This window comes from Talpa occidentalis, unplaced genomic scaffold (assembly GCF_014898055.3).
Source record: "Talpa occidentalis isolate TD23 unplaced genomic scaffold, MPIMG_talOcc4v2.1 talOcc4.2, whole genome shotgun sequence".
Lineage (NCBI taxonomy): Eukaryota > Metazoa > Chordata > Mammalia > Eulipotyphla > Talpidae > Talpa > Talpa occidentalis.
In genome coordinates this window covers 130,715,434-130,742,205 of record NW_023602073.1, presented here as the reverse complement: position 1 = coordinate 130,742,205, position 26,772 = coordinate 130,715,434, and the positions used below count along the sequence as shown (strand labels likewise).

The following is a 26,772-nucleotide window of genomic DNA, read 5'->3' as shown; positions in this document are numbered from 1 at the left end:
ACTACAGAAAATCGAAGGTAGTGAATGGCACTTAGGAAAAAGACACTTGTTATGTAACAGTAAAGTCCCCCAAAATAACTGTCACAAAGGATGTCCCTTTGCAGTTTGTGGAAGTGCTGTGGCCATGGAGTAGCCCATTGGTCTGACAGGAGACATGGGTCAAGACTATGTGACCTCCCAGGAGAATGATGGCCCTCCTGGGGAGAGAGTCCCCAAAACCCAGGTCCTTGTTTTACTTTTATTTTTCTTTGGCAATGAGAGTATTTTGGAGGTAAAATTATGTAAATCTTAATAACTCAATAAAGCAAACTAAAAAGGGAAGTGACAGAAGAAAAGGATGGGAGGGGTGGAAGAATAAAAGAAAATTAATGAGAATGAGTCAATGTTAGCCTTGTCAGAGTAAATCACAGAATTTGGAAAGGATAAAGGCATCCTAGAAGTATTTCTCCAACACTCTCTTTTTAAAGATGAGGAAATAAAATTCTTGAAGTTGAGGAAATCTGCTTGCATTCACACAGGTCAACTCTAGAAGTTCTGAGCCACTTTTTCAAAGTTTCCTGACATCAAGGACCTTTCTTACAATACCACATAGCATCAGCGTTCAAGGTCATCATAGCTTGTGCCCCTTCCTTGCTTCTATGAGATAACTGCTGGCATCTGGGGTTGCTGTCAGAGTTCTCAAAAGACTCCTACTTTCTATAGTTCTAGTGGTTCCAAGTTCAAGTGATGATGGAGAAGATTCCCATGCACACATTTAATCCACCAACTCAGACCTGTGCAACCAACCAATACAAAAACTTAAATAACACCATTAACAAAAGTGTTATTTCAGTTTGTCAATAAGCAATGTGGCAATGCTTTTAATGGATCATTTAAAGATCACAATAATAAAATGAAATATCTATAATATGTTAAAAGCACCCATAAGTGTTTTTAATAATGTTTTAACATTTTCACATTTATACATAAATGGAATTTTTAAAATTCAGAATAAGAACATTATGAAAGTTGGAAAGGATTATTTATCTGAATTAACCCAATACAACCAGTTTCTTATATAAATGATGAAACTGAGCTCAATAGTAAGCAAGTGGTTCAGAGTCACCCAACTAGGTAGACCCTAAATGAGGATGTCCACCCAGGTCCCCTGTTTGCCCTTTTAGTATGCTCCATGCAGCCACTCTCAAAGTACAAATTAAATCACTTGGATTAGCTAAATGATTCTTGGGAAAGTATAACTGCCTGATTATACACTGAACTTTGACACATTTCACTCTGTTTTCAATTCTTTAAAACTGCCTGGTACATAATAGATATTGAGTCAGTTTGGGTTTCTCTATTCCTTATCCCTTCTCACCACCAAATTTCCATATCAACCACTTTAAGATTGCTAATACACAAAATACATATCATCTCATGAGTCAAGTGGGCATGTTGACAGAGCTACCCAAAGGACACTGGTGGAAGCCAGGGTCTTGACTCCAAATATGAGAATTGGAAGTGTACCCCAAGGTACCCTTTTAAGGGAAGTGGGAATGCCCATGTGGAGGCTGTGAGAACAAATGGAGGTGTCATCATGGAAAAACACTGATAGAGAGGGTTTCATTGATGCTTGAGGGTATATTTCCAAATGTCAAAGTCCTTCTTCCTCAGTTAGATGTGCCTCCTAACAGAAGCTTCCTACTTGTCTGGAGACTTCTTTTGGGATATATGAGCTTAATTAGGATAGAGTTTTTGGATAAGAATGTCAGTAGTTTAAGGGACCCCCAATAAGTTACCTACCTCCCCTGTAAATTATCTTCCAAAAATAAATCTAAGCTAAACCACTTATAATGTCTATTAGCCTTTACATTTAGATGTAACTTGAATCTTAGTTTTGACAGGTCTCTTTAATATAATGAAGCCCTTTTAGTCTTGCTTGGGATTAGTTTACCCCCTAATACATTCCTTCCAACACTATGTTCTGCAAGTCAACAAACAGCTTCCCCTGTGATTTGAGCCTGGCTAACAACAAATTAGACTTGGGAAGATTAATTACTAGGCAGAGGCATTTTCCAGGTGGTACATTCCCACTTTGAGGAAACTTGGTAATTTTGGTCATTTTACTTTTACATCTGTTTGAAGTAAGAAGTCCTTCGATTGAAAATAACACAAGTCTCTGGAATAGCTTTCCCTGTAGCATTGATGTGTGGATCTCTAGACAATATTTTAAGCTGAACTAACACCAAAAACATTTTCAAATGCCATACTTGAAAATCATTTATAAAATTGACAACATATAGAGGGTAGTAAATTATCAGTAAACATTTTTACTAGGTGTTTGTTGAGAACCAACAATGGGTAGCTTTGTGTTATGTGTAAGCCTGTGTAAATCATTAAGAGATGCACTGGGGCAATTATTTTCCCTAAATTCTTGTCTGTCTCTGACACATCTTGGATTTTTCTATCCTTGTCCTAAGAAACTTGGTTTAAGTTAGCGTCCTCTAATTTGCTGACTTATATCACCACTGACTTTTTCTCCCCTTGTTCAAATAAGTCAGTACACTCAGAAATAGAACAACTTACAGTGTCAGGTAAAATCCTTCTGAAGCGGATACACGCTTTGGAGTTACAACTAGTTAACTTTGGGCTTCTACTTGAGACAAAAAGCGACTTCATCTTATTAGAGAAAAGGTCCATCAAGACTTAACTACTGACACTCTGTCTTTGTTTCACCAACCAGGAATAAGATAAAGCAGAGGAAATGGAGGAGCTGCAGTTAGGCATTTGCAACACACAAAGTCCTTGTTTTCTGACTAGGCGCTGCAGAAAAGCAATTGTCCATTCACAGCACATCCTCTGCATTTCAGAACTAATATTTTTGCAGTTCCTAACTTGGCACATTACGGTCTTAGGCAGTTAATTTTGTTAACCCTTTGAAACGTGCTATGTGTTTAATATCTTGCTTAAAATTACTGCTAACATGACCCAGTTTTTAAAATCTCTGGTCCTCAATGTTAAGTAAAAAAACCTTAAAAAAATCAAGAAATTTTTGGCAACAGAGTAATGGTTTCAAATAAAACTTGCTATTGCATAACAAGGAAATCCATGTTAATCATATGGTACTTTAATTGCTTTTGCAAATTTGACTCATTAGAATAGAATGATTTTTAGCAGTGGTCCTTCTCAACACATCATAATAATTACCATTGAAAACAGCACTGTCCTGTCTTTAATTGCCCTCCTTCCTGAAGCAGTGAGTGTGTTTACTGTATAGGAATGCATATGCCCATCTTTCAGGGCAAAGTGGTTGAATCTAGCAATTTAATAGTTTCTCTGCCGAGAGCGCTAAGAACAGAATCTAAGGATGATTAATTAGTCTCCAGGCTCAATCACTTCAGCGTCTAATTAAATTTCTCACTCTACTTTCAACTACTATAGGAAATAATAATTAGCAAATTTGGAAGGATAATAAAATAAGTTTTTATTTTCCTTTGTAAATAACAGTTAAATCATTGATCATACAACTGAGTGCCTGCATCTCCCTCCCCTGCTGATGTCTAAATCCAGACCATTTTTTTAAAACAAGAACAAGGCAACAAAGTACATTTTCCTCAAGTATTCATTTTCTGAAACACCTTCTGTCAGTTTTTCTGCCATCAATTTTAATACCAGCTTTTTGCTCTCTTCTTCTTAATTTCATGTTGGAATCTACTATTAGCCAACACCACAAACTCTAGAAAACAACTAAATTTCTTTTTCCCTCTTCCACAACCTACACCAATCTTTACCAATATTTTCCGATCCTCTCCACCAAAACCAAAAATGCCCCAACTCCAAGATTTACATTGGAGAGAAAATATTGCATTCATTAAAAAAAAAAAAAGCAGTCAGTTAAGTGGGGGCTCAGAGTGTAATGGAAATGCCTGAGTGTCCCATGCAGCAGGGAATGAAGAAGCCCTGCTGCCTTCAAACAGTTAATTCAGGGTAAGTGATCATGTTTAGTCGGTTCGCCCAGAAAAAGGAAGGAAATTCAAAAGCTGGTTGCTGTAGTAACAATCACAGACCCAAAAAAATATAAATGCACAGGTTCATTTTAAATAAAACTCCTGCCCTATCTCTGTGAGTCTGCTCTCTCAAGAAAAATGAGCTTGCCGCTGAAATTGGTTACCTACCTCAACCATTAAACAAGACATTTAACCATAGTGGCAGTTCTGTGACCTTTGAATGCCGTGAAATCTCTGAGCGGTGCTGCTCGTTCATGAAGACGTGTGCTGCGGAATCCAGCAACTTCATCCAGGATTAGGAATATAATTAAGTAAAAAAAAAAAAAAAAGAAAGAAAGAGAAAAAAAAAAAAAGAAACAAAAAAGCACGCAGAGAGCTCGAGTAAGAAGGAAGGTAAGAGTCTCTCGGGTGAGTACACCACTTTTCTCCCAGACAAGCGCTGGGACAGAGCCGAGCTGCTGCAGTGCCCAGACCCACCGACTGGCTGGGGAACAGCAGCCCTCCTGCCAGGCTGGGAGGTGCTGTCAGTTGCCACAGGCAAGGAAAAGCATAGACCAATCAGCTTCAACTCTGGCAGCTTACTGGAGTGGAGCCTTTTCTGTTTATGTTTCCTCATTTCAAGAGTGACGTCAAAGGGTTTAGTTTTTCCTCTGCATGTGCTATTAATTTTAAAGTACTGTACGATGGGAAGAATGTGCATGCGCCGGTGGTTAGCTTGGACTCCCTAATCTCAGGAGAACCCAAGAAACGTTTCTACACACAGGCATAATTTTTTTAAATTTAAAATGCTGCATGGGTTAGGTGTATCAAAAAAAAAAAAAAAAGTTGGGCAAAAAACCCTGAGCTAAATAACAGCAGCAAGATTTATACTTTTTCTGAATGTGAGGGTATGTACATATGCCCACCTCACAGCTGTTGCTTATTTTCAAATTAATTCATTTTTACCCCTACCTAAAAATGAGTTGCTAATTCATCTTTATTGCCACAGATGCAGAATTGCACAAATGAGTTGGTGAACAATATTCTGTACAGTGGAAAATAGACATCATGTTTATACTGCTGATCTCTGCTTTTCTCTCTTTCCTCCAGTTTTGGCTGTAAAGTGTCAGGCTTGTTCCTGCCAGGGAGATCCCTCCTGAAACTCCCCACAGGGAGTCACTCAAGAAGCAGGGCATAGTGATGCACAAAGGTACGTTTGGGGTATCAGCAAGGTGAATAAAGACCTGGTTATTTAGGGATACTTCCTCTATTGGGGGCCCCTGCTTCTCCCTGTGTTTCTCTTCCCACTCTGGAAAATCTCAGTGCCGGCCATCTGTTGTTTCTGCCTCCCCCATATACTCTCCCTTCTCCCCTCACCCCCTTCAGCTAGCAGAACTTTTTTCTTTTGGAAACTTTCCTTTCTCTCTTTCTAGATTGCCTAGACTTTCCCCCAGACCTCAACCAACAGAACTCAAGGGCCATGTGACCCAGCTGGGCCAATCACATTTTTCCATTGCTCTGGGCACAAGAAAAAGCTTTTAGGGGTAGGAACAATACTCAGGAAAAGGTGAGATACCCTTTTCAAATATTTATGCTTCATTGAGAAAGGAGGCATTTTATCTCATTAAGAGGCTGCAGGTTGGTTAAGCAAGCCTGTATATGTTGGGTTCATCTTTGGTGTTAAAGGTTTGTCAGTGACCAAACAAATCTGTTCTCAGATAGTTTACATTCTGGGGGAACAGAAAGGCAAATATGAAAAATAACTAAATGTAAAATATCAGTTGGTTATAAGTGCTTTGAAATAAAGGAAAATAAGGACACAGATTTAGGGGTGTGTGTGTGTGTGTGTGTGTGTGTGTGTGTGTGTGTGTGCAGAATTTCAAGGTGTGGGATGTGAGAGAATGAAAGGAATCAACCAGGGTTCTGACTTGGGCAAACTAGCTTAGAGTTGCTACCTATAGAAGGAGGGTGACTGGGAGAAGAACCTGGCTGGAGGTGAAGTAGAGTGGTTCTTGACCATCATTCGATAGCAACATATATTTCATTGTCTATCTGTATCAGGAACTGTTCTAATTACTGGAGACAAAGCAGTAAACAGCAGCAACAACAACAAAAACAAAGCAAATACAAAATCTCTTACCATCACAAAACTCAGATTTGTCTGATGGTAGACAGACCATGAGAATAAATACAACATTTATATAGGATATTGTATGGTAAGATACTGGGGAGAAAAGATTTTAACAGGAAAGTGTTGCTGGCCATATGGAGGCTTATCATTTTACATTGAATATTCAGGGAGGTCTAGCTGCAATAATGATATCTGAACAAGTCTTAACATTGATGAGGAAATAAGTAGGGAAAGAGCATTACAGTAGGGGAACATCAGGTGTGAGTGTGGTTGTAAGAAAAAGGGAAAGATAATGGATCTAGAAGGAGCAGATCAAGTAGGACTTTCTAGAGCATTGGAAGGACTGAATGAAATGGGGTTTTAAGCAGAGGAGTGAGGTGATCTGACTTACATTTTAACAGAATTACTCTGATAACTGTCTCAAAATCAGGGAGGAAGAAAAGAGGCTAATATAGGATATATATTCATGTTTTAATAAGACAGGGATTATGGCAGAGACAATACAAAATTGTCTCTATTTTGCATTAGAGACAATAGGATTTGTTAGATGGATTGAATGCTGGATATGAGGGAGGGAGATTAGTGAAAAGAGTCAATAGTCTCTCCAAAATGTTGGCTTCCATCAAGTAGAATAATGGAGCTAGCATTAACCAAGAAAGAGTAGGAAGAACCAATTTTGTGGGGAAGATGAAGAGTTTGACAATGAATGTGTTAACTTTGCTTATAAGATAGCTGTATGGAAAATGTTGAGTAGGTCGTTGAATATGTAAGCCTGGAGTTCAGGGAACAGTTTCAGACAACAGGTAAAAATTTGGAAGTCATTGTGTGTGAGAATAGATAAAATTGACACAGGAAGTAGTAAAGATGGAAAAGCACCAGGCAGTCCAAGATTAAGTAGTCAAGAACATGAAGAAAACCAGCAAATAAGATTGACAATGAATTTCCAGGAGGTAAGAAAAATCCGAAAGTCAAAAGAGGGTGGTATCTTGGAAGCTAAATGAAATTTTCAATAATCAGCTGTGTAAAATGAAAAATATATGAAGATTAAGACTTGACCTTGGTGCTCCTGAAAAAATCAGGTTCAGTGCAAAGTGGGAAAGATTAAGAGAGAATGGAAGAAAATGACAGGGCAGGGCATAGAAAACTCTTTCAAGGTGTTTTCCTCAAAGAGCGGAGAAATGTGGCAGTAATTGGAAGCGAGAGTAGAGACAAAGATGTTTAGCATGGAAGAAATATAGCATTTTGATGGAAAATATTCAATTGGTAACAATAATTAGTGATTAGTGCAAGAGAGGGGGAAATTTCTAGAACACAAATGGACTGTGTGATAGGCAGACTTCCCCTCCAAAAAATTTCCACATTTTAATTCCTGGAACCCATGAATATATTTTATTACATGGCAAAAGGGCTTTGCAGATATAATTGTTATGGGATCTTAATAGAGAGATTGTCCTGGATTACTGGGTATGCTCAGTTGAACTTCATGAGCTCTTAAAAGCAGAGCTTTTTTATGTGACTGGAAGTACAAGAGAGATGTAGCAGCAGAAGAATTTAGAGAAATTTCAAGTATCAGAAATAAATACTCAACACACTTCCACTGGCTCTGAGATGTAGAACCCATGTGCTGAGATCAGAAAGAGGCCTCTGGTAGCTAAGACTCCTCCCCCCACAACCTGCTAAGAGTCAGCAAAGAAACAGGTTCTACAACTGAATTAATTTAGAACTGGATTCTTCCTTAGAGATACAAGATGCTAACATCTTGCTTTCAGCCTGAGAGACTCTAAGCAGAGTATGTATAGATCCATGAATTAATAAAGTTTGTGTCAATTTGCTACAGGAGGAATGGAAAACTGAAATAGAGGAGTTGGCTTTAGAAAGTAGCATGGATCATTCACTCACAGAAACAGCACAGGTGCTGTTAGGTGGTGCAAGTTTGGAAAAGTTCTCTGTGACGCCTAATCTTCAGTGAAATAGGAGTTATAGGTATTTTTTTTAAAGATTTATTTATTTATGCGTACAAGAACTGGGGTATAGGCCAGAGGTGTGGGGGGTGAGAGGATTCACCAGAGACAGAGTGGGGAGCAGAACAGGCAGACTGACTGAAATACACTGCTGAGAGGAGCAGGGAGCAGAACAGGCAGACAGACTGAAAGCACTGCTGAGGGAAGCAGCAGGTGTGACAGGAGAGGTCTGCTGCAACATGTGGGTTTCTCTCTGGCAGGCTGGGAATCGAACCCGTGCTGCAGAGGCTGTGGACAGCTTCACAGCGCTGCGCTCAACCTGCTGCACCACCGGGGAGGCCCGGAGTTATAGGTATTAACTAAGAGAAAAGATAGCAAAAGTGGTAGAGTTTGAGGGAAAGTGATATAAAATAGCCATCCAGGAAATTATCCAAGCAGTATACTGTAATGGCCAAGATTATTAAAGAGCTATCTGAGTTTATCTCTCTTGAGCTAAAATGATGCTAGATAGCATGTTACCTCCACAAAATCTATAAGACATCTAAATAGAAATGCCATGTAGGTACCTGGGATATAGTTGTGGAGAGCCAAGGGCAGATGAAATAGTATTGAATGGCAGCTTGGGAGATCATGAGATCTCTTAGGGAATGAGAATAGACTTGAGGTCTAAACTCTGTGATTCCGATGTCAAGATGTTGGTAAACTGAGTATGACCTAACAAAGGAGAACAAAAAGGAATAGCCACAGAAGGAGATATACCACCAATAAAGTGGTCTTTCCAAAGTCAGGGTCTACTAGTTTGTGCTACGGATTGAATTGTGTCTCTTAAATTCATGTTGAAGCCCTAACCCCCTGATGTGACTGCATCTGGAGATAGAGCTGATCAAGTGGTAATTTAGATTAAATGGAGTCATAATGGCAGGACCCTAATCAGATAGTTCTGGTGCTTTTATTAGAACACACTGTGGGAGGGCCTCCCCTGGTGGCGCAGCGGTTGAGCGCTGGCTGGGCTGGGAGGCTGCCCACAGCCTCTGCAGCGCCAGGTTCGTTCCCCGGCCACCGGCAAGGGTCCCACAAAAAAAAAAAAAAAAAAGAACACACTGTGGGGCAATATCTGGATGGGCTGGTTTAAGGCAATCTGGGTATTGGGGTGAGGTACCAATGAAAACTCATGACTTATTTCACTCCCTTGTAAACCATTATTTTAGTTTTATTCCCTGAATAATTACTTTATGCCTTTCTTTTTGAAAAACTGGTCCTTTGGTAATTTGTCATGTTCCCCATCCTGCCAAATCTTGATCTGGGAATAGCAGTGATTACCCCTCCCCCAGAAGCTGCCAACACCTGCTCTGTTTCCATGTAAAACTGGGTCTTCTGCTTCAGGTCTGAGCTTGTCCCCAGAGATTTGCTTTCTTCTGGCTGTCCGTTTTTTAAAAAATAATCTGAATTTGTACTCAGAGATTCAGCTCCTCTTAAAAAAAAAAAAATCAAAACATGCTTTCAATGTAGTGAGAACATATCCCCAGGCCAAGCCTCCTTGCTTCCAGTGGCCCTGAACAAGGAGAACAGCTGTTCTATGGGTTTCTCTTTTGCCCAAATTCCACTTAATACAGTTCTGAAACTATTAAAAACAACAACATGTGAGGATATTCCCCCAAAGTGACAGTCTACAAGCTTGGGAGAGAGCTCTCAGCAGACAACAACTTTGTTGGAGTTTTTTCTTGGTCTTCCAGTCTCCAGAAAACAAATTTCTATTGTTAAGTACCCAGACTATGATATTTTATTATTGAACATGGACCAATACAGTCAATTATGTAAATCAATTAATTCTCTTTTTCTGCTTATAGTCATTTTAGTTGACTTTCTATTTCTTATATTAGGTATTAGGAAGACTTCTAACAAATTTAATATACAGTGTCAACACTTCCTAGAGCTGTCAACCCTCCTGTCCCTAACACAAATATTTAGCACTTGCAGCTTGAGAGAACTTTAATGATGTTTATATCCAAACACACATATATGTGTATATTTATGTATGTATTTATACAAAATTATTTCCACAAAGACAGTAATATTCACCTAAAATTACTCTGCTTAAAATACTGATTTGTTTTCTGAGTCCCCATTAATACATAATTTGGGTGGTTTTTGAAATATAACATTTGAAATGACCACATGTACTGTAGTTTATTAGTTATAAAAAATAATCTGAGGACCTACCTTATTTTAGTCTCTTCATTTTCTCCCCAAATTTTCTTCTAAAATAACCTATGAATATGATAGTCACTTTTTCCCTTACAATTCAACTCCCTATTTTCTCTATTCATGGAATCGAAAATATGACTCTTATCTGATTGCATCTCAAACATAATAGATTTCTCAGTGACCCTATACATATCAAATTTGTTCAAGAAATAATTATTAAGTATAAACATTGACAGAAACCAATCTAGTATTATTGTTATGAGCAGAGAAAAATATTATGTTATCTCTACCTTTTGTTTTTTTTAAAGATGTATTTATTTATCTATACAAGCACTGGGTACAGTCAGAAGCACAGGAGGGTGAGAGAATTCACCAGAGCCAGAGCGGGGAACAGAACAGGCAGGCTGACGAAGAAATACACTGCTGAGGGGAGCAGCAGGTGGCAGGAGAGGTCTGCGCGCTATGTGGGACCCTCGCCGGTGGCGGGGGATATAGCCTGTGCTGCAGAGGCTGCGGGCAGCTTTGCAGCTGAGCGCTCAACCACTGAGCCACCAGGGGAGGCCCTGTTATCTCTACCTTTAAATGGTATATGGCTTCTAGTATAAAACACATGTTCTACTAACAAAAACTCTAAAGGTGGAAAAAGGTCCAATGGAAATTCAGAGAAAGGGAAATGTTCACGGGGGTAAATTTGTGAAAATTTGGCATAATTTAGGAGATTTCATTTGTCCTGAACCAGGAAGATCTGTTAAATTGTGGGACTGACCTATAGATTATATATATAATGGGAGTGCTGAATATGGAAAAGGAATACTATTTTGTGACCCCAAATGAAAAATTATAGGAGGTTAAATCTAGAATTCGGACTTCATATATTAGGCAATTGAGGGATTATTAAAGGTTTGTAAGTAGAGGATTAAAATAGCGGTAAATTATTCCTATTAACAAAATGGTCTGGTGCTGGGCATAAACAATTAAGCTTGTGATTACAATATAGTGGAATGAGTAATGTGATGTGGGAGTTCAGGATGAACAGAAGAGAAAAGTCTAGAGATAGGAAGACCGAAGGGAAAGTATGGTTGCTTGAAATAGGCTGATGGTTATATGAAAGGAGAGATGTGAGTGGATTTAACAGTTTTTAGAAACGTAATCATTAAGATCTGGTGATGGATTGAAGGCGAAAGATGAAAGATTTGCTGTGGTATATGAATAAAAACTGAGAGAACCAAGAATGACACTCAAGTTTTAGGTCTGTCAAAAGTGCCATTTACTGAGGTTTGACAGGGAAGATGATAAGTTCAATTTTTTAAAAAGATATATTTATTTATGCATACAAGAGCTGGGGTACAGACCAGAGGTGTGGGGGGTGAGAGGACCAGAGACAAAGCGGAGAACAGATCAGGCAGACTGACTGAAACACACTGCTGAGGGAAGACACGGGCGAGAAAGGAGAGGTCTGCTGTACCATGTGGGTCAGCAGCCTGGCAGGGGATCGAACTCTCAGCTCCTTGGTGGGGGATCGAACTTGTGCTGCAGAGGCTGCAGACAGCTTCATAGTGCTGTGTCTTAACCCCTTGTGCCTCTAGGGAGACCCTGATAAGTTCAGTTTTAACTTAACATCAAAGTAAGATGGATATGTTGTTAGGACATGCGACAGAAAAAACCCTAGATTAAAACAGGTTTGAATACTACAATATTGGGGAAATAAACCATCCAAGCTGATGACTTACTCAACAAGTGAGTGTGCTTAGATGAGAACAGAAGAGGGTCTGGGCAAAAACTGATATTAAGGGCTAGGCAAAGGCCTTCCCATAAAAGCAGTTCTGATGAAATTTTGATCATGGTCTTCTAGGCTCCAGAATGGTAAGGAAATACTTTTTTGTTATTTAACTTCTCCAGTCTGTGATATTTTATTATGGCTGGTTCACAAAACTAATACATGCCAGAATATAGATCCTAACGCAAAAACTTTTGAGGGACAACACCTTATGCATTTTACTGCTGATGTCTTTCTTTCCATCATATCAACATGTATTTAACCATAATGTACATTTTGTTCTTCTTATTAAATAAATTTTTATAATTTTATACATAGAAGCAATAACTTAAAAGTCCTATTTTATTAAAAATAAATTAATGGTTAATTACTTTGCAATGTTTTATCAATCTTCCTTTAAATAGCGATTACCCTTTATGTGTTTAAAATAGCAATTGATTTATAAAGGTTTACTTTTATGCCATTTTTCAAGATATTTGAATATTTTGTACTATTGTAAAAGTGACCAACATTAAGATAATCCTCATAGGGAAAGTTCAAACACATCATAAAAATTAGAGATTTTTAAAGTTACAGCATTCCCTAAAATAGCAAGCTACATGAGAGTACTTAAAACCTGAATGGGTGATACTGTGAAGGGAAACTATGGGGGCTACAACTATGTAAGAAAAAAAATTAATTAATAATAATACAAATAAAACTAATAGAAACATTTTGTTATGACCAATTTTATTTAAAAAAAATAAAATAAAACATGAATCCGATTTAACAAAAGTTTAACTCGCAAGTTATTTTTCAGGAGTCATCTAGTGAGCATGAAAATACTTTGCATGCATTTTAGGAAAGCACACACCTGACTTTAGCACAGACTACTATACCATCCTGAGGTACAAGTCCACTAGCTGTGTGATATGCTCCTGGCATCTGCATGGATATGACGTTTAGAAGGCAGCAATGTGCAGTTGCTTAATAATTACAAGTTGTTGTTCAGCAGTTCCTGAATCGTTGAGCAAACAAAAGTGGATGGAGCAGGTATATAAAAGTGAAAGGATTAAATCAAAGAGACTGAAAGGAGGTCCTTACAACAGCATACTCAGTAACGTAGGGCAGTTAACTGTTGGGAGACAGTCAAGTAGGAGACAAAATTGGAGAGTTTATGGAGTGACTGAGGCTGGAGGCTCTTATTTTGCAGAAGGACAGAGTTTGGTGGGCATGGACAGTAGAACGGATACTCTGCCAAACATTAAAGCAATAAGAAATTATGTCTCAGAGAAGGTTACTAGCAGCAGGGAATTCCACCTTTGTATGTGTTTGAGGGACCTCATAAGAACAATGGAAGTATATGCAGAACTAGTAGAGTGTGAGTATAGACAGGAAAATGAGAGCACATTCTTCTCATGATAACAAGCCAGTATTCCCTGGGAAACAGATCCTTGTATTAAACACAGAACAGGCCAATTCGTTCACCTGAGATCCCCCTACATATGGCTAAACCTTTACCACATACATTGCAGAATCCATCTGTAAAAAGCCTCAGGGGAGTGTAATGGCTTTCCTCTTCAGGTTTATAAACACATTGTGATGACCTGGAACCTTTGCTGAAGAGAGAGAGCAGAGATGCCTGGACAAGGTGTGGATCTGCCATAGTGGCTATAACTGATGTGTTGATACAATTAAAAAACCTGCCTAAGTCAGATTGTGTTAAATCACATGTAAAATTAATATCATAATATGAAAATTATTTCAGATGTTAGTAAGCATTACAGACATGTATTTACAGCATTTTAAATGCTTAAAATGGTACTTTTACCATATTTTTTGAGGCAGAAATCTGTCAACAGGAAAATGTTCTTGAGTTGCAGATTAATGAATAGCTAGAGACAAGTTTCTACAAGAGACTGAAAACATGGATGTATTTTTTTCTGGCATGCTTCATTTCCCCCTGCCTCATTAATTTTCTTGTCTGCTTGCTGCCCATCACAAGTCTTACCTGCATTTTCTATGCTGCATGATCTCAAATCAGTACTGACTTTACAAGCTTCTCCATGTTTGCTAGAGATTAAAGGAATACCTACTTCCCACCTGCCTCACACACAGACTGAACAATGAATAAGCAGCAGGGACAGTAACTTTCTAGTTTCTTAAGAAGTTACAGAATTGATCCAAATGTATCATTCCTAGATTGTCTAAATAATGTTAGCTTTTAATTCTGTCATTTTTCATCATTCTCCCCATTTGCACAACATCCAGGTTTATTCCGCAAGGCTATGCCAGAATGCTCTTACCCATTTCCAATGAGAGTTTCAGTGAGCAAAGTTCTTTCTAGCTGCCTCTGATTTTTACTTAATTTCAGGCAAAATTGCTGCCCAGTGAATTTCTATCTTCCCAAGGGGTACTTCTCTGTAACTCTCACAGAAATCTCCATGAACTTCCTGTTCCTGGTCATAACCTATGTCAACTTCCTTGAATGGGTTCTTGTTTCTTACTCTCTTTTCCTCTGAGCACTCTTTTCTTCTTGCGGTGACAGCTCCTTCACCATGATGAAATGGCCATACTTGCTTCCCTCACTCATCAGTTTTACCTCATTTCTGGTCACCAGCCTACATGATTGTTACAATCTTATTTAATTTCTGGGAATCCTTGCTTTCTTGTGCATGGTTCAATTGTGAAATAACTTTAAGGAAAATTCCATCTTATATTTGACAACATTTTGTTTTCTCTAAAGCAGGATACAATGTAAATTTATGACAGAACCATTTTCTCATATTTTCATAGGTAATATGGATTTAAGGAAAGCCAGAAAGCTAAAGATTGCCAAGGTGCTTACATGCAAATAAAAGTTCCCATATTCATCATCACTTGTTGTATATTTTGTACCTTCCATTGTACAAATCATGGCTCCCTACAGGTGAAATGTCCTTAATTAATTATTCAACACTTTTTCTCAAATGCTTTCTCTGTGTTATTTCTAAACAAAACATCAGATTTGATAGCTAGCCTTTTGTATCTGCAGAAAATATGTAACCTGAGCATGTACTGCATTCGTCTCCATGGATACCAAATTTCTGTGAATGGCACTTCGTGTGAAAATATCCATAGGGAGGGAAACTGAATTTTGCTCATTCTTTCAGTTCAGTTCCTTCTCCTGACTTTTTTTTTCCTGACTTTTTTTTCCTTACACTTCTTATTCCAGACTATATAAAACAAGAATTCTGATACACGTTGCATAATAGAAATTCCTTGTATTTGGATCACAGGCCACCATGTTTGTATTCTTGTTTGTATTCTTTTGACTACTTAGTAAGCATCAACTCAGAGAAATTAAAACTACTGTAGGAAATGGGAAGGTAAAAAAACCTAAGCCGATTTTTGACAAAATCTAACTAAGGTATCTCAAATTTAGCTCAGAAATTTTGATTCAGTAGAACAGTAATTGAAGAAAGGCGGGGACCCAAGGGCAATTTTTATTTCTTGAAAACACCAGTTTTTTGGTTCGAACATCATTAATTTAGTTAGTAAATCCCTTTTTACCAACTTTGTGATGCTTAATTATGACATATGTCTTTAACTAATAAACATAGAAGGTATATTGATTACCGTAATAAATGGAACATATTTAAGTATTTCAAAATCCAAAAAGAAAAAGGTCCTCATTGATTAAAAAAAAAAGAACCATCCTCTTACTTAATGCTTTCTTTGTTGATTTGCATGTTTTATTTTAATGTTTAAACTTGCTTTAGAGCAACATATACATTAAAGTTTATTTTTGATAGGAGACCTCCCCTGGTGGCGCAGCGGTTGAGCGCTGGGTTGCGAGGCTGCCCGCAGCCTCTGCAGCGCCGGTTCGTTCCCCGGTTACCGAAGAGGGTCCCACAAAAAAAAAAAAAAAAAAGTTTATTTCTGATATATTATCGTCTTGCATCTTGGAGGGTCCCACAAAAAAAAAAAAGAAGTTTATTTCTGATATATTATCATCTTGACTATATGGTTGTTCTAAACTTAAGAAAAGAAAGTAGGGTTTCCCCGGTGGTGCAGCGGTTGAACGCTGGGCTGTGAAGCTGCCCACAGCCTCTGCAGCGCCGTTTGGATCCCCGGCCACAGGGCGAGGGTCCCACATGGCGCGCAGACCTCTCCTGCCGCCCGCTGCTCCCCTCAGCAGTGTACTTCGGTCCTTCTGCCTGCTCTGCTCCCCGCTCTGGCTCAGGTGAATTCTCTCACCCTCCCGCGCTTCTGACTGTACCCAGTGCTTGTAGAAATAAATAAATAGATCTTTAAAAAAAATAAAGAAAAGAAAGTAGAGATCAGATCATTTGACGAGAAATCAGATATGACTGCTTTTGCTCACAGATCCCATGGCAAGATATTGACGAGCAGGAGCATTGATGCCTGAGAGACTGAAGCTGAAGAAGGCAAGGCAACTTGTGTTCCACAGACTCCATAGGAACTACTGGCAGCTGTGAGCTTGAACATGGTACAAAGGCTATTCTTCACTGTCAGAGTGAAGCCAGCTGCAACTCTACTGACTTTCCAGGAAGGGAGAGCAACCTGTTGGGAAATGAGTGTTATTTACTTTATCTTTTATAATTAGTGAATTGATTTATTTTTAATCAATTAGTGTATCCCCATCAGGTTTCACCACCATAGTGCATCCACCACCCACTCACCCTTATTCTACCACTAAGACCATTGTGTTTCCTTCCCTTTTTGTTCTTTCCCTCCCCACCCCTTGTTACTCCAGTTAGGTAGTCAGCTATCTATGGCTAGTTTTTCAGTTGTCTCTATCTGACTATTAATTTACTTACTTTATATTCTACGTGTTAATGACACCACCAAGTATTTATTTTTCTCCTTCTGACTTGTTTCACTTAGCGTTATGCTTACAAGCTCCATCCATGTTGCCACAAATGGCATGAGTTTATCTTTTTTTAATAATTGAGTACTATTTCATTGTGTATATATACCACATCTTGATCCACTCATCTGTTTTGGGGGATTTAGGTTGTTTGCCTTGTTTAGCTAGAGTGCAAAATTCCTTTGGAATTAGTGTTTTTGAATTTTTTTTGAATAGATGCCTAAAAGTCGAAGTACTGTGTTGAATGGCAGATCCACATTTATTGTTCTGAGACACCTCTGCACAGCTTTCCATCAGACTGGACCGGCTGCATTCCCAGCAGCAGTGTATGTGTGGTCCCTTTTTGTCCACATCCTCACCAGCACTTGTTGTTTCTGGTCCTTTAGATATGGGCCATTCTCACAGGTGTGTGATGGTATCTCATGTGATATTGATTTGCATTTCTTCTATAATAAGTGGTTGTGAAAATTTTTTCATGTACCTGCTGCTGTTGTAATGTCTTCTTTGGAGAGGTACCTGTTTAGTGCTTTTGCCTATTTTGATTGGGTTATTTATTTTGTTTTTGTAGAGTTCTATGTGTTCTTTGTATATCTTAGATAACAGTCCTTTGTCAGATGTACAGTGTGCAAATAATTTTCTCCAATTCAGCAGGATTTCTTTCACTGTGTACAAGCTTTTTAGTTTGATGTAGTCCCAGCTGTTTATTTTCCCTTTTGTTTCCCCTGCTGTTGGGGACAAATCCCTAAAGACATCACTAGAGTTTTTATCATGTAATGTTTTGCCTATGTTTTCTTCTATGTATTTTATCATTTTATGTTGTATATCCAAATCTTTGATTGATTTTGAGTTGATTCTGGAGTATGGTGTGAAATTGTGGTCTAGTTTTATTCTTTTGTATGCAGCTGTACAGTTTTCCCAACACGATTTATTGAAGAGGCTATCCTTTTTCTAGTGTATGTTTTTGGCTCGTTTTTCAAAGATTAACCGTCCATATATATGTGGACTTATTTCTGGACTCTCAATTCTACTCCATTGGTCTGTGTGTCTGCTTTTGTTCTAGTATCAGACTATTTTAATTATTATGGTTTTATAATGTAGCTTGAAATCTGGAAGTGTGATACCTCCATTCTCAAAAATGATTGTTCTTTAGGAATCAATTTGGATTGTTCTGCAGCCAAGAACAGTGTCAAGAACAAGATCCAATACTAATGTTCATTCTGTCTCTCTCTAAAATACCTGCTAGGTTTAGAATATAAATGACTCTCTCAATTAAAAAAAGAGAACATCTCCATATTAGCAAAAAAAAAAAAAAAAAACTGTATTGCCAGCAGGAACAGATAACTACAGGTGAGAAATGGCTAAAAATTCCTCCCTTCAGACAGCTGTCAGACTCGAGCTTCCTCCCACATTGCAGGGATGGCGGAGAGACCCGAAAGAAGCTCTGGGAAACCTTCTTGCTTATGCCAACCTCTTCAGCATTCTGAGGCAAACCTAATGAGTACATTCCCCTTTTTGCTTTCAGTTCAGGCAAAAACTGAAGTTCAGATATTTCTTGTTCAGTAATAGGTTAGTATCTGATATACCAGAGAGAGACAGAGATTTCACTGATCTTCTGAATTTTAAAACCGGGGAAAAAGATATTCTCAAAAGATAAAATGTAAAAACATGTGAAAGGAATCACAGAAACCATCACTCAGGGCAGTTCCCGGCTTCGACATTAATGCACCCAGTAAGAGTAAAGGAACACAATGCCCCTCAGCATAATGATGGAGACATTACTTGAAAAGGAAGAGTTTATGAGCTGGATGATACCCACTAATTATATCCTGGAAAATGTCTGTCAGTACAAACAAGAACAATTGAAAGGAACTCTCAGAAAATGGAGTGGAACAAATAGTAAAATATTATTCACTTCAATAAGGCCTTCGAGTATACTTCACAAGCAGAAGTTAGCAGTGCTTTGAACAAACAGAAGATATGGCTACAATTTTCTGTGATACACTATCTATGGCATATTTTGCTTTATTATTATTATAAAATTCCTTTATTTTTTATACCAATCAGTTTTTAAGAGTATAGTAAAACAGATTTTTCTCTTTTTTCCCCTCAACTCAGCATATATCTCCTTTTTCTCCACAACTGGAGAGCAAACTACAGTGAGGAAAATGGTGGACATGTTCCCTGGAAGAAGGAGCATATCTTCTATTTCTTTGTAAACCCTATTGCTTCATACCATGAATGGCAGATTTAGTACTTTGAAAGTGTTTGTTAAAAGGTTGTAGGGATTGATTAAGCAATGCTATGTATGAATAAATACATTGATGCTGTCTTCCTTGTGTCACTTGTAGAGAGAGAACATGTTGCTTCAATGTTTATTATAGCTCTTTTTCACCTGTAGAGATCAGCTTAATGGGACCAGGTAAGGGTGAGGGGAAAAGAATGGCATCAGCTATATACTCAGAGCATGTCCTGTGCTGGTGTTTTATATGTGATCTTAATCACATATATAATGACATGTACATAATAACATATATAATCCTCATGACTGTGAGAAAGAATCACTAGCTGCCTTTTATAGATAAGCACATAGAGTCTCAGAGAGATTACTAATTTGCCCTGATTCACATGGCTTGCAGATGGAATTTAAAGTCAAATTGTTTCTCCAAGCAGCACACCTTTTATTTTCGCTCTAAACATAAAACACAGTATAAAGATTAAATTACTAACACATCTGGTTGCAACACCATTTAAAACTCTTAGTACTCTCAGTGGCCCCTACCAACTTAATAGTTATTTATTGAGCACTCAATACAAATAACTTCTTGCACAAGAAGATAAATCCTACTACCATTCATTATGGGCAGGTTAGGCTTGATATCAGTTGTCTGGATACTATAACATTCTGAGTGTAGTAGAAACAGTCAAGATAATTAAGGAAATTTAAACATCACTTAAAGCAGTTAAAAATAATCTATTTCAAGAGAAATGGTAATTTTCTCTAATTAGGAAAAATTAGATTGCATACTAAAATATTATCTTAGTAAGTGCAATAATCATTAAGATAACTTGTAACCACATTCTGATGCTAAGAAAGTCATAATAATTAACTTTTCTTGAGATTTTTGAAAAAGTTTACTGGACATCTGAAATCCTGCCAGATTATTGGAGCTCTCTAGATGCTCATGCTTACTAACTTCCCTCTTACTAACTGGGAATCACACTTGGGATCAAAAGATTTTAAGAAATGGTGTCCTGTTAGTCATTTGTTCTAGTGACAGCACAAGGTAGCCATGGAAATATGGAGCACCATAGGATCTGGGTAACTTCTTGGAACACAATCTTCGGGAATGTTTTCTCAGCTTATGAGGGCGTTATATTTGTCAGGCACCCTAGCCTTTGAAAGCTCAGCCTGTCATTCTAAGATATAAACTATTCATCTACATAAACAGCACTTCTGTGAAGAGTTTTGCTCTGAATTTCTGGCTTCTTTCCTCCCTTTTGCTCTCAGTCTCCTGAAATTTCCCCTTTCTGCCCAGATAGGAACAGGTCTAAGGCTATTTGGCAATGTAGCCTGCAACCCTGTTACCTGTTGACGACAGGGCCTAAGGCTTTAATACTCACCTCAGTGAAGTTCCCACGGGCACACAGGCAGTCACAGGTACAGTCCTGGGGAACGCACACACAGATCGGGTACAGATCAGGGCAGAGAATGGTAGATTTAGACAGGGCTAGTCCATTCATTCATAGTGGGGTAAGCACTTCACAAAGTATTATACTCCCCACAACTGCAACCTACAAAGACCAATAGGTCATGTGCTGGTCAGCCATGGATAGTGAGGCAAGGAAGTGCTGCCCAGAGCGAACAGCTCTTTCTCATCTAACATTCAGTTGTGTGGTGGCCCAGCCAGGCTGGGGAGCAGGCTAGACAGAAAATCCATTCCAGACCCTTATTGGGTCACCAGCTCACAAAATTATGTGCCAAGCTACTAATTGTTAGGGTCCAGACAACCCTTCCTGACAGGACATGCACAAGGCAGACATTGTTCCCAGTCAGGCCTCATATCAGAAGAAAAAATTCTACAGCATAGCCATGGCCAAACGTTCCCTCTTGTCTGAGATGCTGTATTGCTATTTGTGTGCTGCCAGGGCCTCGGGAATCTTACATCCCTCTCAACCTTGCTAAGAAAAAAATCACAGCACAGTTTCCTGGAACTGCATGAGGAGATGTCCTTTTATCTACCTCCTGGAACTGAAAAAAGAGTTTTCAGGAAGTTTTCTAATGAAACCTAAGGGAGACAGAAGGAAACTTCAATTTTTCATGGTTTTTTCTTCTCATTTTCTGATTTCTCACAAAAAGCATGTATTACTTTGCAATAATAATAAAAAGAAGGTCTAGAAGGAATATATTTACTTCACCATTTTGCATAAAATCATTATTAAAAATGAGTTTTAAAATATTAAATATAATGCATATATTTTATGATTGCTGAAGGAAATGGCACAATTTAATTGACCATTTCCTGTGCTGTCTGGGGTTGAGAATAAGGGATTGTATTGTGCCTTCCCTGCTCCTGTTTTCCCTTCCCCAGAGTCTAATATATCAATCAAATAAAATTAGTGTAATTAGGATGTCGACTAAAGACAGATGGTCTCTTCCTCTAAGGTTTTCAAATGAAAACCAAGTATCATTATAAAGCAAACAAATTAATTTATTCATTGAAATTAAATGAATATGATCATTGTCATTTTAAGGAACTCAGATCATTTGAGATTGAGATCATGGAAAATACAAATGAATTCTTATGAATGAATACAGGCTTTGATTACAAATGATCAATGTTTCCTTCTGAGCTTGTTAACACCAACGCTGTGACTCCCAGGCATGTGTCATTTGTCTTTCCCTTGCTGTCTTCTCCCAGACATAGTCAGCCCAACCTACCCAGCTGCCTACCTCCTGGGCGGGCTTGGAGAAGGCTGTTCCTTTAAGTCCAGCCCTGGGCAGTGTAGACCTCACGAGGGGCTATAGGACATTTCTTTTTGTAAATTCTACCCTAATTTGCAAGAAGCCAATTATTTAACTGGGCAGAGACAATTTCAAGAGGGTAAAGGCTGAGAAATGAATGGAACTAGAGGAAATGGACATAATCAGGAGGGACTAAAGGTTCTTGGATGCTGAGAAGAGAGTGAAAGCAGCAGCAACTTGAAGAGGAGGCTGGGTCATGATCAAGATACCTTAGGTACTGATAAATAAAGTGTGTTTATAGCCTGAGAGAAGCAGTCAAGGAAGTTTGGGACCAATAATTTTCTGCTCATTCCAAATTTCTATTGACCCTTTGAATTAATTACTTCAGATTATGAATTTTAAACTGTTATTCATATAACTTTAAGATCAAGAATACTTTTCAAGTGATGTAACAAATTCAAAGAATGGGATCTCCATGCACCTCCCTGCCAGAACTGGAGGTACCGGGATCTCTATGGGCCAAATAAGGAAACAAATACTGGTAGTGACTCAGTGGCAAAAATAAATAAATAATTAAAAACAACGATGAGGGCCTCCCTGGTGGCGCAGCGGTTGAGCGCTGTGTTGCGAAGCTGCCCACAGCCTCTACAGCACCGGCTTGATCCCCGGCTGTTCCCCGGCTGCTTCCGGGCCACCGGAGGAGGGTCCCCCATGGCGCGCAGACCTCTCCTGCCGACCGCTGCTCCCCTCAGCAGTGGACTTCGGTCCTTCTGCCTGCTCTGCTCTCCGCTCTGGCTCTGGTGAATTCTCTCACCCTCCCGCGCTTCTGACTGTACTCAGTGCTTATATAAATAAAATAAATAAATCTTTAAAAAAAAAAAATAGAAAAAAAAGGAAAAAAAAAAAGAAAAACAACGATGACACAAAGTCTTCCAGCTTTTAACATGATTTTAAAAGTATTTAAAAATATTAATGTACTTTTTCCTATGCCTTCCCCTTTCCACTATTTCAGTGCAGATAACGTACTTTCAAAAATCTTGTTTTTCTTAGACTATTTACTCAGATGGTATTCTTTTCTGAATTAAATAAAACAACATAAAACTATTTTTTTTTTTACCAAATATGAAGTTCTTTGTGTTTTACAATCAGTGATCTAAACAGATCACCTTATAAAATTCTAAAGTATGGAAGAATAGGGCCTCCCCTGGTGCCACAGCGGTTGAGGGCTGGGCTGCGAAGCTGCCAGCAGCCTCCGCAGCGCCGGTTTGATCCCCAGCCACTGGTGAGGGTCCCACATGGCGCACAGACCTCTCCTGCGGCACCCGCTGCTCCACTCAGCAGTGTCCTCCGTCTGTCTGCCTGTTCTGTTCCTGGCTCTGGCTCTGGTGAATTCTCTCACCCTCCTGTGCTTCTGACTGTACCCATGCTTGTATAAATAAGTAAGTAAATAAATAAATAAACAAATAAACAAATAAATAAATCTCAACCCAAATGCCCAAAAATAGATGACTGGATCAAGAAGATGTGGTACATATACACCATGGAATATTACTCAGCAATCAAAAAAGATAAACACATGCAGTTTGCAGCAACATGAATGGAGCTAGAAGGGATCATGCTCAGAGAAATAAGCCAGAAAGAAAAAGAAAAATACCAGATGGTCTCACTCATAGCAGGAATTTAGAAAACCTAAATAAGAGGCCAGGAAAAAGACTAATCAATACAAAGCAAAAATCAAATTCAACAAGCAACTATAAACCAGAGACACACTGGGGGTGGGGGGGGATGGAAAGACTAGAGTCAAAATAAGGGGGGGGTGCAATTGTATGGGGAATATAACCATAATGAAAATGCATACATTGTGCAAAGATGAAAAATGATGTAAGAATTATATAAAATAAAATACTTTAAAATTAAAAAAAAGTTAATCACTAAAAGGAACTACTGCTAACATATAGCATATAAAAATTCTTTTATGAAAAAAATTTTTAAAAAAGTATGGAAGAATAAGTGGTTAGTAACTGCCTAACTATATCCTGATAGCACTAATTTTGAGAGAGTTTATGATTAGAGCTAGCTGGTTGCTGGGGGATTTCTTTTTTTTTTTTTTTTTTAAATAGAGGCATGTTTTATTTATTTATTTGTTTGTTTTGTTTATACATGCACTGGGTACAGACAGAAGCGCGGGAGGGTGAGAGAATTCACCAGAGCCAGAGTGGGGAGCAGAGCAGGCAGAAGGACCGAAGCACACTGCTGAGGGGAGCAGCGGGCGGCAGGAGAGGTCTGCGCGCCATGTGGGACCCTCCTCGGGTGGCCGGGGAGCAGCCGGGGATCGAACCGGCGCCGCAGAGGCCGCGGGCAGCTTCGCAACCCAACGCTCAACCGCTGCGCCACCAGGGAGGCCCAGTTGCTGGGGGATTTCTGTCCAATTAGACAAGGTGGTTCAGTCTGATCAGTAAGGGATGGCCTTTATAGGCCTGCAAGAGATATTAGCTAGAAGGAATTGAATCCCTGCTCTGTGTAAAACAGCTTTATTTAAGCTCATTCTCCTTTGTGCAATGTGCATCACCAGGACCATTTGATGAAGCAGAAATGAATTGGAAGCATGCAGACTGCAACAGGCACAAACATCAAAGGGCTGGCCAGTAAGTATAAAGCAGCATCAAAATCCAGGCATGGCTGGCCACAACGTTAATGCTTTGCACACTAGCATACAGCTTTTGTCTTCTAAAGGCGGGAAGGAAAGTTAAGGCACCAAATGTCTTGCTGTACATCAGTCAAAATGGGCGTATTCTAGCAAGTTCCCTTTAGGATAGTAACTTTGTACCAGTAAAGCTATACTTGATTATCTAAGGACATGCTGACCCAACCTGGCTAAAGATCTTAGATCTGCTGAAAATTGATCTTCATGTAATCTGATCGCTAAAATTCTTTTCCTTTTTCTCTAAAATTTCACTTCACAAGCATCAAAATGCAGTTAATCCAGAAAGATGAGATCTTTGTTCTTTCCCATCTCAATGGTCTCATTCTATTGCTTCAAAATCTTGTAATCTTCCCTAAATTCTCTTCATGTCCTAAATGTCTAATATCCAGGTCATTAAACTAAAGTACTAAATGTATGCTGCTTGGTCTTTTAGATTCACATTAATGGTGGAGTTAGAATTGGAGAGGCTAGGTTGTTTCTACATCATGGTCACTTGATAAAAATTTAAATCTGAGCATGTGTGACTATGGTGACTATAATCAATAATACATTGTATATTTGAAAGTCGCCAAAAAAGTAGATCTTAACTTTTCATCACACATTTGCCACCAGACGAGCTCTTACTGAAAATGTCTTCATCGACATCTTCATGGGCTTCTTCATGTGATCAGGCACGTAACAATTTTTCCATGAAAACAAAACACTTCCCAAGGTGTGCTTTTAGAAATTCTAAAGAACTTTAAGGAAGCTCCTATATTCTAATATTCTGATGGTTACACAACTCTTAGTACTGTTTCCAAATACACTTTCTCTAATTTGTTCTGGTGAGTTTTTGTTTATTTACATTCTGAGGGTTTTCTTAACTGGGCTTTACAGCTCATGTCAGCAAAGAGAGAGTGAAAAATATCCTCACCAAAAGCTAAGACAGCAATAACCAAGCATAGAAAATAAGGGCATTCTACTGGCTTTTAACTCCATAGGCATTAAAGCAAATTACTTGTAGATCAGCTGAGAAATTTATAAAAGAATTCTACTGTAGGTAGCAAAAGTATTCGTTCAGTCATCTTAAGTCTTACCCATGTTAGCAAAGAAAAGAAAAACGGAACAAGATTTGGTGGGTTTTGCTTCTGGTTGCTCCTGGACATTTATGTGCAACATGTCTTATGAAAATAGCATTGGTAAGAAAAGTACCCACAAATATGTTTTCAGAAATAAGCTATAGAGAATGTACACAATATGACACATAATTACTATGTGGGGAAGTCAAACTCCTGCTGAAATGTTTTGCATTTACAGCCTCAGCGATTGGCCCGGATGTCTCCTCTGCTGCATCCCCACACTTTTTCCCCTAGCTCCCTCCCCCTGCATAAACCTAACGGTTTTCTAACATCCAGCCGCTAGTCAGAGCAACAAAAAATTAGCCAAATGATTCATTCATTTACTAATCAGGCAACTATTTATTGAGGATACTGCCTAGTGCCCTGTCCACGAGGATAGGGCCCTGTGTGACAGTGTTTGGACACCCAATCAATCCACGAAACAGAAGCAGCAGAGCAGCGTTCTGGCGGACTGGGGGTAACACAGCATAGAGGGCGCCTTCTCACTCATAAAGTAGGAAAACTGAATTTGGACCATGACTTTAATTTTCCTCTATCTTTTTTTGCTTTTTAATTTTCCTCAGTAATTAATAATACAAAACATTTTAAAGATTTATTCTTTTTTTTAATTTCATTTTTTTTTAAAGATTTATTTATTTATTTATATAAGCACTGGGTACAGTCAGAGACACGGGAGGGTAAGAGAATTCACCAGAGCCAGAGCAGAGAGTAGAACAGGCAGACTGACGAAGTACACTGCTGAGGGGAGCAGTGGGCGGCAGGAGAGGTCTGCGCGCCTTGTGGGACCTTCACCCAGCGGCTGGGGATTGAACGGTGCTGCAGAGACTGCGGGCAGCTTCGCAACCCAGCGCTCAACCGCTGCGCCACCGGGGAGGCCCAGAGATTTATTCTTTATTGTAAGATTTTTATTTTATTTATTTTTGCATAGAAGAACTGAAGAATTGGGGTGTAGGGCAGAGGTGCAGTGGGTGAGAGGATTCACCAGAGACAGAGTGGGGAGTAGAACAGGCAGATCCACTGAAATACTGCTGAGGGGTGATACCGTGGGAGTGCCTAAGCGTTGGTAGTGCTAAGATTTAGCATCTAGGCCACCAGG

The 26,772-nt window shown here is 38.9% G+C and overlaps 1 protein-coding gene and 1 long non-coding RNA gene across 2 annotated transcripts in view; one reads left to right on the top strand and one right to left on the bottom strand.

Annotated features, from left to right (window-relative positions):
• PDE7B (phosphodiesterase 7B) overlaps positions 1 to 4,570 on the bottom strand; it is a 296,461-nt gene extending 291,891 nt beyond the window's left edge. The window contains exon 1 of the mRNA XM_054697858.1: positions 4,155 to 4,570. Within this exon, the coding sequence (XP_054553833.1) occupies positions 4,155 to 4,175 (21 nt within the window). The 5' untranslated portion in view covers positions 4,176 to 4,570. The remainder of the gene's footprint in view (positions 1 to 4,154) is intronic.
• On the top strand, positions 4,086 to 19,188 carry LOC119252900 (uncharacterized). The gene is made up of 3 exons (XR_005126939.2): positions 4,086 to 4,379; positions 5,076 to 5,175; positions 16,387 to 19,188. It is a non-coding gene; the product is annotated as an uncharacterized LOC119252900 (long non-coding RNA).
• The last annotated feature ends 7,584 nt before the right edge of the window (positions 19,189 to 26,772 follow it).